Source organism: Sinocyclocheilus rhinocerous, unplaced genomic scaffold (genome assembly GCF_001515625.1).
Source record: "Sinocyclocheilus rhinocerous isolate Xijiao unplaced genomic scaffold, SAMN03320098_v1.1 scaffold196, whole genome shotgun sequence".
In the NCBI taxonomy this organism is placed as follows: domain Eukaryota; kingdom Metazoa; phylum Chordata; class Actinopteri; order Cypriniformes; family Cyprinidae; genus Sinocyclocheilus; species Sinocyclocheilus rhinocerous.
The window spans coordinates 740,414-759,040 of NW_015633546.1; the positions used below are offsets into that span (position 1 = coordinate 740,414).

At 36.1% G+C, this 18,627-nt stretch overlaps 3 protein-coding genes across 3 annotated transcripts in view; 2 read left to right on the forward strand and 1 right to left on the reverse strand.

Moving 5' to 3' along the window:
- Positions 1–835, forward strand: part of LOC107744471 (class II histocompatibility antigen, B-L beta chain-like) — a 3,669-nt gene extending 2,834 nt beyond the window's left edge. Inside the window, exons 2-3 of the mRNA XM_016558141.1 lie at positions 290–586; positions 831–835. Of these exons, the coding sequence (XP_016413627.1) occupies positions 290–586; positions 831–835 (302 nt within the window). The remainder of the gene's footprint in view (positions 1–289; positions 587–830) is intronic.
- Positions 836–4,545: 3,710 nt separating this feature from the next.
- LOC107744472 (alpha-(1,3)-fucosyltransferase 7-like) lies at positions 4,546–5,595 on the reverse strand. The gene has a single exon (XM_016558142.1). It carries the CDS (start codon positions 5,593–5,595, stop codon positions 4,546–4,548), a length of 1,050 nt encoding a protein of 349 aa, XP_016413628.1.
- A 6,959-nt stretch (positions 5,596–12,554) lies between these two features.
- LOC107744431 (ATP-binding cassette sub-family A member 2-like) overlaps positions 12,555–18,627 on the forward strand; it is a 62,590-nt gene continuing 56,517 nt past the window's right edge. The window contains exon 1 of the mRNA XM_016558079.1: positions 12,555–13,087. Coding sequence (XP_016413565.1) covers positions 13,022–13,087 — 66 coding nt within the window. The 5' untranslated portion in view covers positions 12,555–13,021. The remainder of the gene's footprint in view (positions 13,088–18,627) is intronic.

The following is an 18,627-nucleotide window of genomic DNA, read 5'->3' on the forward strand; positions in this document are numbered from 1 at the left end:
TGGGTGCTTTTTATTTAACTTCTTTTGGACTGATGCATGCAACACCCGCTGAGTGGCATTAAACAGCTTAAAAGATCAAAGACAATTTTTAATATAACTTCGACTGGATTCGTCTGAAAGAAGAAAGTCATATACACCTAGGATGACTTGAGGGTGAGTAATTTATGGGCTAATTTTCATTTTTGGGTGAACTAACCCTTTAAGTCTTTGCTTTGTAATTGTAACATTAATGCACTTAGGTAGGTAGTATGCACCAAGTAGGAAAATTAAGGAAAATGATAATTTTTAGTCCATCCCAAAGTGTATCTGCTGCAAAAGAACTCCTCTCCAGTGGTGTGCATTGCAACAGGTTTCTACCCAGCAATAGTGAATATTACCTGGAGGAAAAATGGACAGGAGCACCATGAAAATATGGAGACAAGAGAAACTTTAAAAAATATGGATGAAACCTTCCAGAAGCGCATTAGTCTCAGAGTGAAGAAAGAAGAGTGGAAGAGGAACTGTTACACCTGTGTGGTGCAACACAAGAGTTTGAAAAAAGACATTCAGAAGATTCAAACAGAGGATGAGATCATTAGCAACCACAGTAAGTGTAATAGACCATATTCAACATTTTCTTTCCAAACAACAAGTCTACAAGGTCTACAGAAAAAAGGGAAAAAAAGCAGGGGATAAAATTTAGCTATAGGATCAGCCACATTTGTGAATTTCTGTTAATTGTACAATTCTGTGTTCTTTTTTCTGTATGTTTGTGTGTTTTATACAGAATCAAACATCCTTGGAGTAGTACTTGGAATTTTGAGCATCATTATTTTAATTATTCTCATTAGTGTGATTGTGTTTGTAGTCATTAAAAACTGCAGGGAATACAAAACTAGTGAGTCCTCATTTTTATTACATGACAATCTTACGCTATATTTCTACATTACAGTTTTCATTAAACATTACTACAATAACCGTTTAGTAGTATTGTTATTTGTATTGGTATTTATTATTTTATTGAGAAATCTGTTTTTTGTTTAAATTTTTTTTACAATGTTTTCTCTGTTTCTTGCTCATGCACATTTTCAGACAACAACAGGAATGACACAGTTGGAAAAAGGAGCAACACTGAGATGACCTTAAGAAATTACAGTACAAGTCAGTAAAGACCGGACAGTATCGAAAAAAGATGGTATACTGGCCGATATCGAAGGCACCAAACCCAGGTCACACCAGAGGGTTTGTCCCTGAACATTTACATTTATTCATTTAGACAGAAGCTTTTATCCAAAGTGACTTACCAATGAGAACAATTCAAGCCTTACCACACTAAATTTCCATTTATAGATAATAATGAAGTTGTTTCTATATAATAGGCTTGTGCTTCTGTTTTGTAAGACTACAGTGCATCAAAAGTACCAATCTATGATGACAATAGGTGGCGACAAGTGACCGTCTTTTTGTGTCATTAAATTTCATGACAATAGATTCAATAACAATCAGTAGATCAATGTTTAATTTAGCATGTTTTATTTGCATGCCATTTAAATGCGACAAATTAAAAAAGAAGGGAAACATCAGATTACATCTACAGTATATGGTATTTTGTTCTGAGCGTATGCGATAGGATGGAATTAACGATCAAGTTAACAGTTTACTAATTACAAGGTGATGAGAGTAACATGAGATCCTCTACCCAGGGCTCAGGACAAAATTTTGATGGGTTTTAAAACGTGTTAAAATATGAATTGATCAGAAATATGATAAACAAAATATACTCTTTTTAAATATTAATACAAAATCTCTACAAGAATTCTTACCTGCCTAAAAGTTAAATTTAAAACTTTACTTTGTTTCTACAAGATGCATAAAAAGGAAACCACAGAAACAGCCAGTTGAATATACCTCACTGTTAAAGAGGATGTGAGACTTCGTCCCCTGTCAGCTTTTTCCGATCATCGGTTACAAATTGCATTTGCCACATCAATCTTTTGCTCTGTAACATCGGTTATGTCATCAGGGTTTTCAAATCAACACACTAAGAGAAGAGAAGTTGTTCAGAGTACTAACCGTTAAATACTGTCTTGATTTTGCATCAGTCCAACTTAAAACAATGTCAGTAGTTCTTAGAAAAGCACAGAAGGCTGTGAAGACAAAGAGGCAAGTTAATCACAGATCTTAGACAGCATAAAATCAATTTAGTCTTTAGAGAAGTGACTAATGCTGATCTAATGTGATCGTGTGAACATGTAGGAACACTTAATCATCATTTTGCATGGTTTCACTCACAACGTTGCATAGCTTTTTTTTAAAGAAAAAAAGCTCAACGGTTGGAATAACTGTACAGTGTACTGCTATTTATTTATTTTTTTTTCTGTTTCTTGCTCATGCACATTTTCAGACAACAACAGGAATGACACAGTTGGAAAAAGGAGCAACACTGAGATGACCTTAAGAAATTACAGTACAAGTCAGTAAAGACCGGACAGTATCGAAAAAAGATGGTATACTGGCCGATATCGAAGGCACCAAACCCAGGTCACACCAGAGGGTTTGTCCCTGAACATTTACATTTATTCATTTAGACAGAAGCTTTTATCCAAAGTGACTTACCAATGAGAACAATTCAAGCCTTACCACACTAAATTTCCATTTATAGATAATAATGAAGTTGTTTCTATATAATAGGCTTGTGCTTCTGTTTTGTAAGACTACAGTGCATCAAAAGTACCAATCTATGATGACAATAGGTGGCGACAAGTGACCGTCTTTTTGTGTCATTAAATTTCATGACAATAGATTCAATAACAATCAGTAGATCAATGTTTAATTTAGCATGTTTTATTTGCATGCCATTTAAATGCGACAAATTAAAAAAGAAGGGAAACATCAGATTACATCTACAGTATATGGTATTTTGTTCTGAGCGTATGTGATAGGATGGAATTAACGATCAAGTTAACAGTTTACTAATTACAAGGTGATGAGAGTAACATGAGATCCTCTACCCAGGGCTCAGGACAAAATTTTGATGGGTTTTAAAACGTGTTAAAATATGAATTGATCAGAAATATGATAAACAAAATATACTCTTTTTAAATATTAATACAAAATCTCTACAAGAATTCTTACCTGCCTAAAAGTTAAATTTAAAACTTTACTTTGTTTCTACAAGATGCATAAAAAGGAAACCACAGAAACAGCCAGTTGAATATACCTCACTGTTAAAGAGGATGTGAGACTTCGTCCCCTGTCAGCTTTTTCCGATCATCGGTTACAAATTGCATTTGCCACATCAATCTTTTGCTCTGTAACATCGGTTATGTCATCAGGGTTTTCAAATCAACACACTAAGAGAAGAGAAGTTGTTCAGAGTACTAACCGTTAAATACTGTCTTGATTTTGCATCAGTCCAACTTAAAACAATGTCAGTAGTTCTTAGAAAAGCACAGAAGGCTGTGAAGACAAAGAGGCAAGTTAATCACAGATCTTAGACAGCATAAAATCAATTTAGTCTTTAGAGAAGTGACTAATGCTGATCTAATGTGATCGTGTGAACATGTAGGAACACTTAATCATCATTTTGCATGGTTTCACTCACAACGTTGCATAGCTTTTTTTTAAAGAAAAAAAGCTCAACGGTTGGAATAACTGTACAGTGTACTGCTATTTATTTATTTTTTTTACCAGTCTGTCACCCTGTTTCACATAACCACCTCTGGAAAATACATAAAAATCACACTGAAATATCCAGAAGGTTTCTTGAATCGGGCTCTTATCTTTATGCACCTGAGCAACTTTGTAGAATAGCTTAGTGTTTATACGGACCAAAAGCAATATGAACACATATGAACACATTTTTTTATTTTTTTTTAAATAAAACAGGATGAATCGAATCTAAAATGCTAATAATTTACAGTCTTAAAAATCTGAAAAATCATTTATAAAGAAAGAACCACAAAACAGAAACACAAGGCCACAAAGAAAAGCACAACAGTTTTTAACTGATTTTTAGCCTGGCATGCACATAAATAACACCCAGTGGTTCAAGAGTGAGCTGGCATGCTTCTCTGACTCATTTTAGCTCTCTGTGGGAAGAAATCTGGGGGTTTTCAGGTGTGGCAGTCTCAAAAATAGTTTACCACAGAAAAGCATGTAAACGTGAAATGAAATGAAATTTTTACAAATTAGTTGATTTGAAAAAAAATGGTTAAATATATGGAAGCATGAATTGCTGGCTTTAAAACTGTATTGATGAAACTCAGTAGCAACCTGTGAATATTGAATCGGAAGGGTGTTCCCACACACTGAGTGCACACAACTATATTCAGTAACATAATGGCATCTGATGTTAAAAACAGGGTTGGAATGAGAAGCAAAATGCTATTGTTTAAATATTAATAAAGCAACACTGTGAAAAATCAGTTATAATTTACTAGCACTTATTGAAGACCCTGGACAGGTTTCAAATGCATTTGACAGTACTTGCAAAGAACAGATAAGGTGAACTTATAATTTGAAAATCCACACTTTCAAATGAAACAGCTTCCTTGAAAAAGTCAGTTACCTGTTGACCCAGCTGTACAGATCATTGTACACTTTTTTATGCTTAGAGAGCTGGTCATAACGCATGCAAATATTACATAGTCTCTCTATCCAGTCTGTGTACATTCTAACATCATAGTAATTGTGCCATCTAAAATAAGACTCATAACGCTCTCTATCAGCAGCCACTTGACTTAAGAAATTAGTCAGCGCCTTAATGCTGCTGAAGTCATTTACATGGATGAATGACTCTGGTGGAATTGATAGTTCATAAATGTTCCTGGGTGGGCCGAGCACCACCGGCACACTCCCCGCCTGAAGCGAGTTTCGCCACAGCTTCTCTGTGATATAGTCTGTGGATACTGAGTTTTCAAAGGCAAGGTAGAAATAACATCGAGATATTGTGGAAAGCAGCTTTTTGTTTGAGAGCGGCCGCTTGGGCCACCGACCGTATACTTCTATTAGTTTTGATGGAATGTGTTTCTTCAGCTGCTTGAAAACTAGAGAGCGACTCTGATTGGCTTTGTATTTGCTGACCACCCAGCAAACTAGGCATTCGCTCTTCATCGGAATAGTGTATGTGGCATTAGACCTTTTAGAAACAAGCTCTCCGTATGGCATGAAGATGTCAGCGTCACGGCGATAACTCATTGTCCAGTTGAACAAACTGTTGTAGTTGCTGAGATTGTGGTTGTTCATAGGAGGTTCCAGCGATAACCAAAGCCACTTTTGCGTTGGTGGACGCGTAAGGTGGAGAGGCAGTTTGGAGTGGCCAGTCCAGAGCTCATTGTGATGGAAGACTACAACATCTGCCTGAGCGAAAAAAGATCGGTTATCCTCCAGAAAGCATCTGGGGATTTCATATTTATCCATACAGTCGCCTCTCTCCAGTCTGTAGCGAACTCCGAAAGGCCAGTGCCACAGGAGGATGGTGATGTTGTACTCTGGGCTTTTAGGTCCACTGGTCTCAGTCTGACTCAAGAGTAGCATGGTTTTACTCCAGGATAAGAAATTGTAGAGCAGTACAAAGCCAAACAGACAACAGAGGGCACGATTATGTTTTTTCATTAATCGCATGGCACAAATACTGTAAAGACAAAGTGGTGAGGTGGTCACAGCAGGGTTATTATAAATAACTAAAATTAAAATCATGAAAAACTTTTTTGTTGCTTGAAATAAAATCAACCTTAACTGAAGCATGTAAACTTATTTTAGGTAGTTGACAAGTAAATGCTTTCTGTTTCATAGCTGATGAACTACATAAATAAAAACTATATAGACAACCCAAAAACAAAAGTACTAAAACTTTAATTAAATGTAAAATAAAAACAGAAAATATAAAAATAAAAAAATATATGATAGTAAAATAACAGAATAAAATCAACTCTGTCTTTTCCTTTTGACAGTAGCGACTAAAACTGAGCTTATGATACAGTATGATGGTGTGAACAGGTAACACTTAATCATCACTTTGCATTTTAGTCACAGCTTTTCATTGGTTAGTTTTAAAAAAAAGAATAAAAAAACCCCGCATAAATACTAAAGCAGGCTGGAATCAATATACCACACGCTGCCATTTTAATAGCCAAATAATATATTTATTATTCCCAGTAAAGGTCAATAATTTACAACTATCCAAATGTATATAAAAATATATTTCTCTTTATTATTTTTGTAATTTTTGTAATTGTATTTTCTAACATAATAACAGGCACAATCAAAACATGTACTTGCCTAGAGTTGAGAGTCCAGGAACAACATGAAAATCGATGTAAGCGGTTTGTTTGTATGAAAGCCACTGCTTTGAGTGCCATATAAACCAAAAGCATCACTGCTTAGTGGGTAAATGATGTATAAACCAAAAGTGTCACTGCTTAGTGGGTGAATGACATATAAACCAAGAGTGCGTATCCGGTTTTGCCCCGCCTGTTGGCAGACAACTTCGCAATGCAGAAATTTGGACACATGAAATCAACTGTGGTGCAAAGATTCACCATGCAAATGTTTAGAGGCCACACCTCTTTCAGCACAGATCTGAAAGATCTTGGTGGGGGGAAGAAAAGAAATTGCACCTTTTTCTTTTTCCTGTTGTGGATAGGTGTTGGAGAGTGCAAAAACCACAATCTGCTCTCCAATCAGCACTTGACTTTTAAAATGATGTGTGCCGATTTATACTGATTATTTGTCACGATGAAGAATATCAACTTAATCCACACTGTCTGAAATGTGAACATTAATGTTTATGTCATTTATCTGACTATTTTGACTTGTGACATTATGAATTTTAAAACTGTAGGGTAGACCGGGGAGTGTTGCAACACGCGGTCAGTTGTAACTGTCAGTTTTACAAGTCAGAAAAGAGCTGTGGTGATGTCATTAATATCATACACTCCCATCATAATTTTGAGCTTAAAGGAGAAGTTGCATGTGACCACGATTAACATTGTAGATTACTTTTTTGTCTAGCAATCATTGTATTGTAGATACAATTATCTGACCTACATAACACGTGATATCCCAAAATTCACATAAAAATAGGTGGATGGTGACATAGCTAGTGACTGAACCCTTACGTGACAGGAATACATTACACACACGAACACTCATACAAACATGGAAATTATGCTAAATTTAAAGCCTTAAAAAATACAATATGATGTTTGTCACTTTAAATTGTTAACTTTATTCAAAACGGATTATTCTTTGTTCTTCAATAAAGTTCTTGTATAAATTGGATAGTGTGGAACTTATTTCTGCAAATTGCCTCTGTTACATCTATCCCCAGCCTGTGTTACAACTCACACCAGTATAGTGGGGTAGGTCATAACACTCTTTGTAACTCATAATCTATGATCGTGTAGTAGTACAAGTCCATGTGAGCTTTATTTGTAATGGACAAATGTAGCTTTTTATCAAAGTTTGAAAGATCTGCACAAACAACCACTAAGTTACTGATGCTCAAACAAAAAGTGTTACTTTCATCCCCAGCCTCCCCTAATGGTACATAATAATTCTAGCCACTAGGCAAGGTGTTTACCAAATATTTGGAGGGAAACAAGCCATCATAACGCAGACGATCTTGTATCCCCAACAAATCAATAAAATCATCAGCACAATATCCACAGCAAAATTCTGTTCAGTTATGGATAAATGTCTTACAAAATGTGTGTTTGTATATACAGTATATATATAAATATATTACTTTGCATTACACAATTTTTCGCACCTCAGCTAGCGCCCACATCTATTCAAACATTAGCTGTGGAAAGTTTGATTCATCACAGTGACTTGAATGTTTAGAATTTGTACACTAAATAGATTCAGTGGTTCAATGTCGTTTTGCCATGAGCGAGTCATTTAATCATTCACTCATTCATTAAAACACTAAATCAACCAAGACAAGTCTTCTCACAATCAGAATTCAGAATGAGCTTTAATGCGAAATGTGCACAGAAGGAATTTGTCTTGGTGATAGATGCTTCCAGTCAGTGGACAGTAACATCACCACCACCAACAACAACAATAAGATAATAAAACAATATAAAAAGCATTATACGCATTAAACATTCATAATTCATCCGTCAATCTATTAATGACTCAAATGCCGAACTGAACGAACAGCATTCCTCCCCTCGTGATTCAGTTATGCTTCACTAAGAAGCCGTTTTGTTCTGAATGAAAAGGCCGATTCCTTCAGTAAGTCGAACCAACAAAATGGGAGCGACCAATTAAATGTTAGGCCCCAATCACCCAACCAAGGGGGTGGGCCCCTCGCAACTCAACACCTCATCAATCATATTAATAATAATAATCAGTATATCATTAGAGGCCCTCCCCTCACTAAGGGCCCCTGTTACTCAGTTCCACTATTAGGCCAGTTTCACGTCGCAAGCGTGAGCGGCGCGTATTTTTTTCGGCGTGCATGTTAACAAATGAGTGCATTCACACCGGGAGCAGGAGCAGCTGCGTGAGCGTCAAGCAGGGGCGTCGCGTGAGCAGTGTTGCCAGATTGGATGGACGATTTCCAGCCCAAAAGCTCACAAAAACTCGCCCAAAACTTTAACTGTCAAAATAATGTGATGGACTATGTAAATCAAGGTTGATAAGGGCAATTTTTAACTCAATAAAACAAAATAATGACGACAAAATAATATAAATATAACGTTAGATAAATTTCTCAGTAACGGATCAAATCGGGGCAAATAGCCTAGGCCTACATTAAAGAGAATTAAGCTACCGAACATGAATAAAATATGTAAGCAGACACTGTCAAAACGGCAATCAAGAAATTAACCGATACCCTCGAAACAACACATGCATCATTTCCAATGTCAGCAGTCAGAATAATCCAATTTAAATGCAAAAAGTACCCAATATAAGTGATAGGAAAAAAGCAACGTAATTAGCAGGTTTTCACACTCGTTCATGCGCACACCATGACAGTCAAAACTGTGTCATTCATTGATGCATACTGAATTATAATCCGACAATTAAAAAAAACAACAACAACAGCAATGCGCTTACCTTCGTGTCGCTCTATAATTTTACACAGAACTAGAGGAAGCCTCTTGTTAAGTTCATTAACAAGCTCACGCTCAATTAAAGTGACGGCAAACTTTTGATGGACAAAATAAATATGATTTCACACAAAACGTGCTAAAAAAAAAAGTACAGAATAAGCATGTCTAGTGTGTTTTAACACGAATTGGAGTATGTCAGGAAAGAAAAAATGAAGAATCAAAAATATGTAAAGAACATTTACCATTTTAACTTGTTTTTAATTTATAATTGCCATAAGCAAATTATAACTTAAAACATTTTATCAAACTCACAACGAACAATTAATCTTTTACAATAATTATATTGCTCCAGGTCTTCAGTTACAAAAACGGACAAGGCACAAATTACAAACAAGGACAAAAGACGAACACAGACACACACACAAAAAAATCGTATAAATCATACTGACAGCTTCTATAAGAAATGGACATGGAGATTATGGACACACACTAAGCTATAACTTGGTCAATAGCGCATATCTGGGTATGCACCTATGGTATAAGTATGTTTTTTTTTTTTTTAAGTATGACTGAAACGCCATGATAGGAGCTGTTTTTGTTGTTTACCATTTACACGCGAATCCCGTGTTAACAAACTTTCAAGACTTCAAAACTTTCAAGTTTATAACTATAGGGTTAGATCTCTGCCACAATTCTGCGCGCGAAAGATCATATTTTGAGCGCACAAAAGAGCATTTTGCACACGCACGATCTGAGTTATAGATGAGTTATATGCACACCTGAATATAAGACATTTTTCACTTCCAGCCTTCATGAATAATTATATATCAATTCTAAATGATTAAATACAAGATTAATAGTAGTTATTAAGATTGATGTCGTTTGGAATTGGTAAAATGTGCTTGGAAAAAAATTTGATCAGAATATCAACTTACATAATAATTATGCATGCACTGTATTTTTCCTCTTCTGGATAAGATTGACTTAAGGATAATTATATAACAAACAAATGTTATCGATGTTAATTCCAGCTTATTTTCGTTTAATTATTTGCAAGATGAATTACTGGTAATAGTCCAATTACTAATAGGGTTACTGGGAAACAGGTTAGCTAGAGTTGCACTTCGCAGCAGCATATTATGTAGTGTTTAGCAGGTATTAATATAGGCTGCAATAGAATAGGTGGTACCGGGAAAGACGCGCACATCACCAGCGTCACCGCTTGGCAATTTTGGTACCAGGGATGCAAATTTGTCACCTTTCGGTGAAATTCGCCATTTTGAATTCAAAATGGATCATTTGTGTGATTCGTGTAGATCCGCTGAGTTTTTAAAATTGTTTGGGTGGGGGGGTCTTTTTATAGTTCCAGACAGTATATCAACTCAATTCTGTACCCGCTCGAAGTCACCCGCTTTCAAACGCTCCTGTGTGTTTTTGTGTGCGCGCTTTGGTTTCGAATTACAAAACCAAAAGTTTCTATTTACAATATGTTTTGCAGCTTTGAGTTTTGTAGCCAATCACAGGCATCTCTGTTGAAAGCAGTGGTCAATCAGAGGTGTTTACTTTACGTAAGTCAGAATCCGCTCTGATGTAATTTTTGTTTTCCCAAGTTTATGTATTTCTACACACTCACATATCTTCCTATTACAACAAGACAAAAGGAAAGCATACACGATGTAAATAAGATATTCATTGTGTAGTTAGTTATTGATTATATGAGGAGTTTTCGTGTGAGTAAGCTCGGACAGTTGTGCCATTATGGAAGCGCCCTTTGCTCGGTGTCTCTTACACTACATTCACAGTTTGAAGAAAGGTTTAAGAGGACCGTCCACGTATACTGTTTCAGGAATGACAAAAGCGAGTGTAAAAAATGACGCCAAATTTATCCGCTATTGATGGTGATAAGATAACTGTAGCAATGGACCGTATGAACTATCTGACAAGCCGATGTCAAAACAGCTGTGCTTTAAGTGATGCAGAGTAAATTCAGAGTAACAAACTAGAGCAGCAACAAGTCTGTGTTGCCTTTAGCAGCTTCTACAGGTAAAATAACTTACAGCTCTCCTTTGATGTGTCCTTTGTAGGCAATGTTTGAACATTTTTATTTTTAAATTAAATCTAAAAAAATGCCAAAATATTTAATGCATTATTTAATTATTATACCATTAATAATTAACTTAATTTGTAGTTAACTAGTTAAGTATTTAAATAATTTACCATACTAGGCTGTTGGTATCTGGTATTGTATCTTCAGTATTGTATCTTCTGCCATAAAAATGAAGATTGATATTTTGTTAAAGAATAAGCACTTTTTTTTTTTTAAATAAACAATTTATGTTCTATTATATGTGTTTTAACTACTTTTTATATGATGTATAACTATATATCTAGGTAATGAAGATATATTAACAAAATAATTTTTTAGAAGGGCCTCATCTATTAATTTTGCCTGGGGCCCCCACTTCATCTTGGTTCGCCTCTGGGCGGGCATTAAGGGAGCAAGCTAGTGAAACGTTGCACGCGCAAAAGAGAAGGTCTGCACAAATCCAAAAACTAATTTTAAAACTAATTTGCGCTCGAAATACTTTCTTCTTTGCAAGACAAACATTTTCTCCACAAAACTCAGTTTGCGCACGTGCAAAACACACTTTTCCGCGCTCAAAATATGATCTTTCGCACGCAGAATTGTGGCAGAGATGTAATCCCATACAAAAATCTTACCATATCTGCCATATAAAATACTATAAGAATAGCATAGCCTTTGTTATTCCAAAGCCTGCCTGCAAGTCAGTACATGGAAGTTAATGCGAATGATTAATTCTCTTAATTTGTTCGAAGTAACTTAAAATAAAAGTAGCTATATTCAATTCACTAATTAAAATTTTTTTAAACAGTTTAAAAAAAAATAACAGCACCCTGTTGTCTTGTTTGTATGGCAGGTTGACTGTTGTAAAGAATATCTGCAGTGACATTTTGGCAAAGTATGCAAAAAAGAACAACGAATGTTTAAATCCATCTTGAATTTGTTTTGTTTAAAAATAATAACATATAGAATAACACTAGTAATAATACTAGAATACAAAGATTTTTGTGAATAGAAAAGGTTGGGGGCTTGGATTATTGATTTGGAGAGGAAGGGTTAGAACCACTGCTCTAAAATATGTATAATCCTTCAGTTAATGGGCTCCCACAGAGTTGCCCCTATAACATCTGGCCTTGATGCGTGTCTAATGGTTGCTAGTTACTACGAACGTGTTTATTATAAGCTATGTCTTGTGGGAACTGATTACTCGAGCTATTTTTTTTCTAACAACGTACTATTTAGACCAGTGCCATGCTGCAGAGGGTGCTATTAGCTTTTCTCACTCTCAACTCTTTTCAAGGGTAACTCGCTATAATAACATACAGTACTCTGATCAAAGATCACAGACTTCATGCAATCCCCGACAGCCTCAAAATAAAATGTGATCTCGGCGAAGTCTGTCCAGCCAGGAGGGATTACCTCAATCCGACTCCTAGAAGTAAAGCTAAAAATGGTGATATTAAAATGTTCTCACACCGATGGAGTTTCTAAAAATAGCCAGGCGTCGCAGAATGATGAGGATTCAGCAGCGCATCAGTAATCCAGTTGAGGCAGCTGCTAGATTGTCATAAAAATCACATCTGATCTACCTGACACATCGGTCGCTCGCTCAATGCGCTCAAGTTACTATAGCAATAAGAAACGTTCGCTCGCTACGTTTGGCTGAAGCTGACAGGAGTATCTCCGCCCACTGCTCAATGAGATGCGAATATCTACATCTGCTGCTACCAAAAGAGCATTTTGTTCACAAACCCAACCCTCGTAATTCAGGATGTTTGGCTTTGTCACACGCCGGGGAGGACAAAATGAAGACGGAGCGGAATCTCAAAACAACAACAACACTGTGATGAATATATTATAATTTGCTACTTCATTCTCCAACTCATCGAAAATGGGATTTCTTCACCAGCTGCACCTTCTCCTGTGGAAAAACGTGACTTTAAAGCGGAGAGGACCGGTAAGAGTGTTTTTGTTTACATTTGTCGCCAGTATTTTTTTTTTTTAATTTTAATTTAGGCCTTGATGGGTTTTCGTTTTGAGCAGGCGGGCGTCAGTCAGTCTCGTTGAGGTATTGCAAAACAGACAGACAGACAAAATAATATATTACTCATGGCTTCGGTGTTACAGTTTCATCACGATCTGGCCTTCTAAACGTTTCACAATTTTCACATCTACCTAAACAACGTGGGCGGGCGGAACCGCTTATCTGAAAGGAAGTTGTGTTGACAGTCGATCACCTACTAACAGGTTGTTTACGAAACTACAGGTTGTTGTCTGAACAATCTGTTGGTTCGACTATGACCACACAGGTGGCCGCTAAACAACCTGTAGGCTATTATTGTGTAATTATATTATTTTATATATTATATATATTATATTATATATAATTATAGCTATTATTGCTGTATTATTACCAGCTGCTGACGTTGAGGGGGAAAAATCCATTTTATCTCTGAAGCCTGTATCAGTGTGTTCAAGCTCAGCCCCTTTTAAAGTTCAGATGTACTTAAACAAATATGGCATATGCAAAAAGAATGGTTTATGTCAGATGATGTCACTGGCCTTTAACTCTAAAGGAAATATGATCCTGGTGCTTCAAGGACTGAAGTAGCCTACTGTACAGCAGTCTTATACCAGACGACAAAAGATTATTCTTATTGAAACAAAGTAGTTCTGTCATTTTTAACTCTATTTTAATTTTGGTGTATCTGTAAGAGTAGAGTAACCTTTATTTTTATCCTTGTGGGAGGGGAAAATGCAATGTTGCAGCACAAAATACTGAATCTGGGCCCAGTTGCAACAAACTCCCTAAGTTTAGAAAACCTTTATGTAAAAACCCAAATGTAATAGGTTTTATTACAAAGAGCTACAACTGGCCAAAGAGCAAAAAGCGGTTTCAGTATACAGTGGTGTCCAAAAGTCTGAAACCACCTTAAAAATGTAGTATTTAGAATTTAGATTTTTCAATTCTTTCTTTTCATACTGTAATTAAAATAACTTTTTCATTTGTAGTCTCAGACTTTTGGACCCCATTGCACACACAATATACAGTGTACTGAGAAATATACATTGTGCCTACATATATATTCACAAAATACAAAATGAGCTAGAATATAGGCAACATATTAATTTAGATGAATGTAATATAACATTAATCTTAAAGCAAACCGGTAACTAGGGTTGTGAGTGATAGAGCACTACAAAAATGTATGTACAGGGCATGCTATTTGTTTTCCATGTATGTGCATGCTACAGCAGCCTTATACCAGATGACAAATGGTTATTCTTACTGAATGAAAGTGTTATCTTGTATTTCTGTCATTTTTACCTCCACAGGGCTAATTTTGGTATGTTTGTAGGGGTATACAAATTTTTATTTTTATCCTTGTGGGAGGGGAAAATGCAATGTTGCAGCATCAAAATGCTGTATCTGGGCTCAGTTGCAATATCCAAATGTATTGGGTATTTTTACCTATTTGCATCTGGCTGCAGGGGAAAAGGACATTTTCAGTATACAGTGGGATCCAAAAGTCTTAAACCACCTTAAAATGTGGTATTTTGATTTTCAGATCAAATTTTATGTTGATTTTACAATTCTCTTTCCCCTAACTAATTAGAATGCTTGTAATATAATTTGTAAGGACGTTTTTTTTTATAAAATTGTGAAATAGATACATTTTCGTTAGAGGAAACATTACAATGTAATAAAAAATATAGCCTATATGAAAATATAATACTGAAAAATATACATTGTGTATATTTGCAACATTCATTTAGATGTAATTTGCAACACATTCCCAGATGTTTCATTTAAATATTGAATAATAGCATTAATATTTGAAAGCTATCTTAAGGCCCATTCACATCAAGGCCATAATGATAATGATAAAGATATCGTTTTAAAAATCATTCTAAATGTAAAATAATAGCAGAGTCCACACCACAACTATAACGATAACGATAACGGAGGAACAACATCGTTGGAATCACATTTACAAAAATTTTTTTCCAGCTTATGAACAACAGACAATTGACAGCCAATCAGAATCTATCCTGCTTCAAAGAGCTTGACAAAACTGCAGTGTGTGCTTATAGTGTTATGAACAGACCATAATTGTGAATTGGGGTGGATGCAAATATGGTTATCATTAGTTATCTTTATAGTTATCGTTCTTGGTGTGAACGGACCTTTAAAGCAAAATGGCTCATAACTTGGAGTTTCATGTAGTAGCATTTTAAGAATGCTTGTAACTTAATCCTTATCTTTATCATATCAGCTTTCTGTTACTGTGAAACCAAATCTGGTATTGAACAGAAGTGGGCTCTCAAGAGCCTTGTCCTAACACTTAGTTAGGAAATAAGCCACACTACTTTGAGCAGCGTTTTGACCTCGAGAAGATACTTAATTACTAAGCATTGTTCCTATCTTTATGAGCCTCACTGCTCCATTATGTTATTTTTAGAAGCAGTAGCATTTTACAATAGCTCACGTTTGCAGCAGACGTCAGGGTCCCTGGAGGTAAGGATCACCATGTTAAGAATAGTAACATTTACGTCACTGCGCCAGTTTGATCACATAGGTCCATTTCAGAGGGAGTTTGAAGGCTTTGTAGATTGATGGGACCCTGGGAAGTGGCTAGTCAGCAAAAGGTTCAGCCCGCTCTGTCCTGTGGATGTTAAATGAATAAGGTCCAGTGAGTTCAGCTCTCCACTGGCTGCATGCCTTTATTGGTTACTCACTGCTGATATGTCAGTGGTGAATGCTGTCAGCTCTTTGTCAAGAGTGTGTGTGGTTTGAATGGTGTTGGAGTGCAGGTGTTTTCAGATGTTTGTCAGAGATAGAGATAGAGTTTTTGCTGATTTGATGATGTAGTTCTGATTAACTGGGCAGATGATGGAGATGCAGTTGGTGGTTAACAGCTTTCCCCTAATGTTTGCAGACTGATATGTTGATCTGATGGCAGTTATATTCAAAGCACTGTCATAAAATCCCTCACAGCAGCTAAATGATAGCTTGTTTGTCTCAGCTGTCTGAATCCCACATACATTTCTCTATACTTTTGATCAAGCATAAATGGCTCTCCATATTAAAAACCTGGCTCTTAAAATTAGGACTAAATGGCCAAATTCCAGAATCGCTTAGCTTAGATAAAGTAAAAATAGTGCATTGACTTTACATGATCCTTTGCTGCAGTGAATTAAATCTAAATTGAAATGCACTATGTTTGGTTATTTAGACTATCATGTCTTCCTAATTATGTTTAGTCAAAGACTATAGAATACCCAAGACATGTCACTCGTATAGTTTTGAATGGGGAAAAATGCAACGCTCAATATGGCTGCTCAATCGCAGGAAGCTCTGCCTTCTGAATGAAGGAGCCAATCGCTAATCGGTAAAGTCAGCGCGTCACTGCAGCTGCCGTTAGAAGTCCCGGTTGCTATAGAAACAGTCAGCGTTCTGAGACATGCGCTCAGGACTGCGAATGCGCACTGGCTGATCTAGCCTGAATAATAAGCTTCTTATAATGCTATTTGAGCAAAATAAACAACATTTATGACACCGTTGATATCAGATTTCTTTGGTGATTTCAAATATCAAATTTAATCGCAAACTTAGTGAACAGTTTTGTAGAATTTGATTCCCATTCAAAGAGATAGGAGTTGCACTTGCATGCCCGAGAGGCATTTTAAAGATGGCCGCCGAATGACATGACTTGTCTTAAAGGGACTTTGGTTTAGTTTAAACTTGTATTCCAATTTGATGATGTCACAGTGATTATGATTGTATTTGTGTGTTTTGTAACTCTGTTTTGTAATGTATTTCCGCCTGCTAAAATGCAAGCCTGCTAAAACTACAAACCATAAATAATATTTTTTTAATTTGAAAACGTTTTATTATAAATTCTGTTCTGAATGTGTAACTTTAATATGGTCATATGAACAACCAACTGGCAAAAACCACATCACATTTATGACTGACAGTTTTTCACATTAGACATTGTGCTTCATTCAGTCAGTTGTTGGATCGATTCAGAGTGTTCATTTTTGAGATCAAGACAGAATCCGCTCATCAAGGCCATGTTTTCATGAACCATGGTTTGTTCTGTGTTGTGCAATGCCAGTAAGATTTTTGCTACATGTGCGGCAGTCTGGAGCACTGCTTAAACCCTCTTCCCCACTAGACTGGGTGCCTGTTTTTCTTTTTTATCAAAGCGATATCTCCAGCTCCACCTCCTGCCCCATCATAAAAAAAAAATTCCACATTTCATAGTTTGTGTTATGGATTGTGTTACAGTCCCTGTTTGAAGGTTAGATGAACATTAACCCAAAATTGGTCTTTTAATGCACCGGCTGAATTTACCTTATGCCAAGTGCAACACAGGCTGACCTACTTCCTGCGAACTTCAATCCCTGAACAATTGGTTGAAGCAGGGATGGGCTAAACTGTCTGCGTATCTATGGAGACAGAGATAGAAAGCGAGAGAGATAGATGGATAAAGCGAGTAAGAGAAAGAGTCAAGACACAGACAGCAGTCTGATAACCGGACAGTCATCAAGAGAGCGGGTTATTGTAATGGCAGCTGTCTGAATTATGCATGCAGACTGTATGTTAATGGAATCCCAGTATGTGTTCTGTGAGCTGGTTTTATGCTGTGATCTCACTAGTAGAAATGCAGACACGCTACCATTTCATCATTAAAAATTCAGTTTGTGTATTTGGAGATGATGGTATTGCCCATTTCTTTCCATTAAGAACAGCTACTAAAATGCAGTCTAAATGTGGGCTCAAATTTTCAATGACATCATAGGTTTGTGCTAACTGTTTAGCCTATACGCCAGATATATTAACATTAAGCATTTTAAAACAATGTAAATATGCCATTTACTGAGTAGCATTACAGAAAACCCTGTTCCTTTTACATTAGTTGCATTAGCTTCCTTTCAGTGCTGTGAGAAATAACAGAGGACATCAGTGGTCCTCTAGTTTGGCAGACATGTAATCTGAGTTTGGCAAACTATACAGGGTTCCATTTTTGTGATGAAAATTAAATGGGAAGAAGTATTAAGTGTTCAAAGATTGTTGATTCAGCAAGCAATAAAGTTATGCTGCACTAGCGAGCCCCTTTTGAGACTTAGCCAGCATCAGTGAAAGACTAATCATATATGCAAGCACAAAATTATTAAATTCCTTTAAAAGGAAGTTAATTGAGAAGCAGTATGTTTTTGAGATCCATTGGATTGTAATTAGAAATGACATTGTGGAATGTGTTGTAATACGGCGATATGGCAGCAGAGTAATTATGATCCTTGTATGGATATTTTTTGTACTACTTTTAATTCTTTCTTTTCTTCTCTATTAATTTCTGCAATTAATTTAGTCTAACTTGCTTACAACTCCATTCTAACTTTGGTTTGTACATAATTTTAAAGGATTAGTTCACTTCCAGAATAAAAATGTCCTGATAATATACATGCACACCCCCCCATGTCATCCAA

Coding starts and splice junctions, on each gene's coding strand:
- LOC107744472 (XM_016558142.1), bottom strand. CDS start 5,595: ATGAAAAAACATAATCGTGCCCTCTGTTGTCTGTTTGGCTTTGTACTG.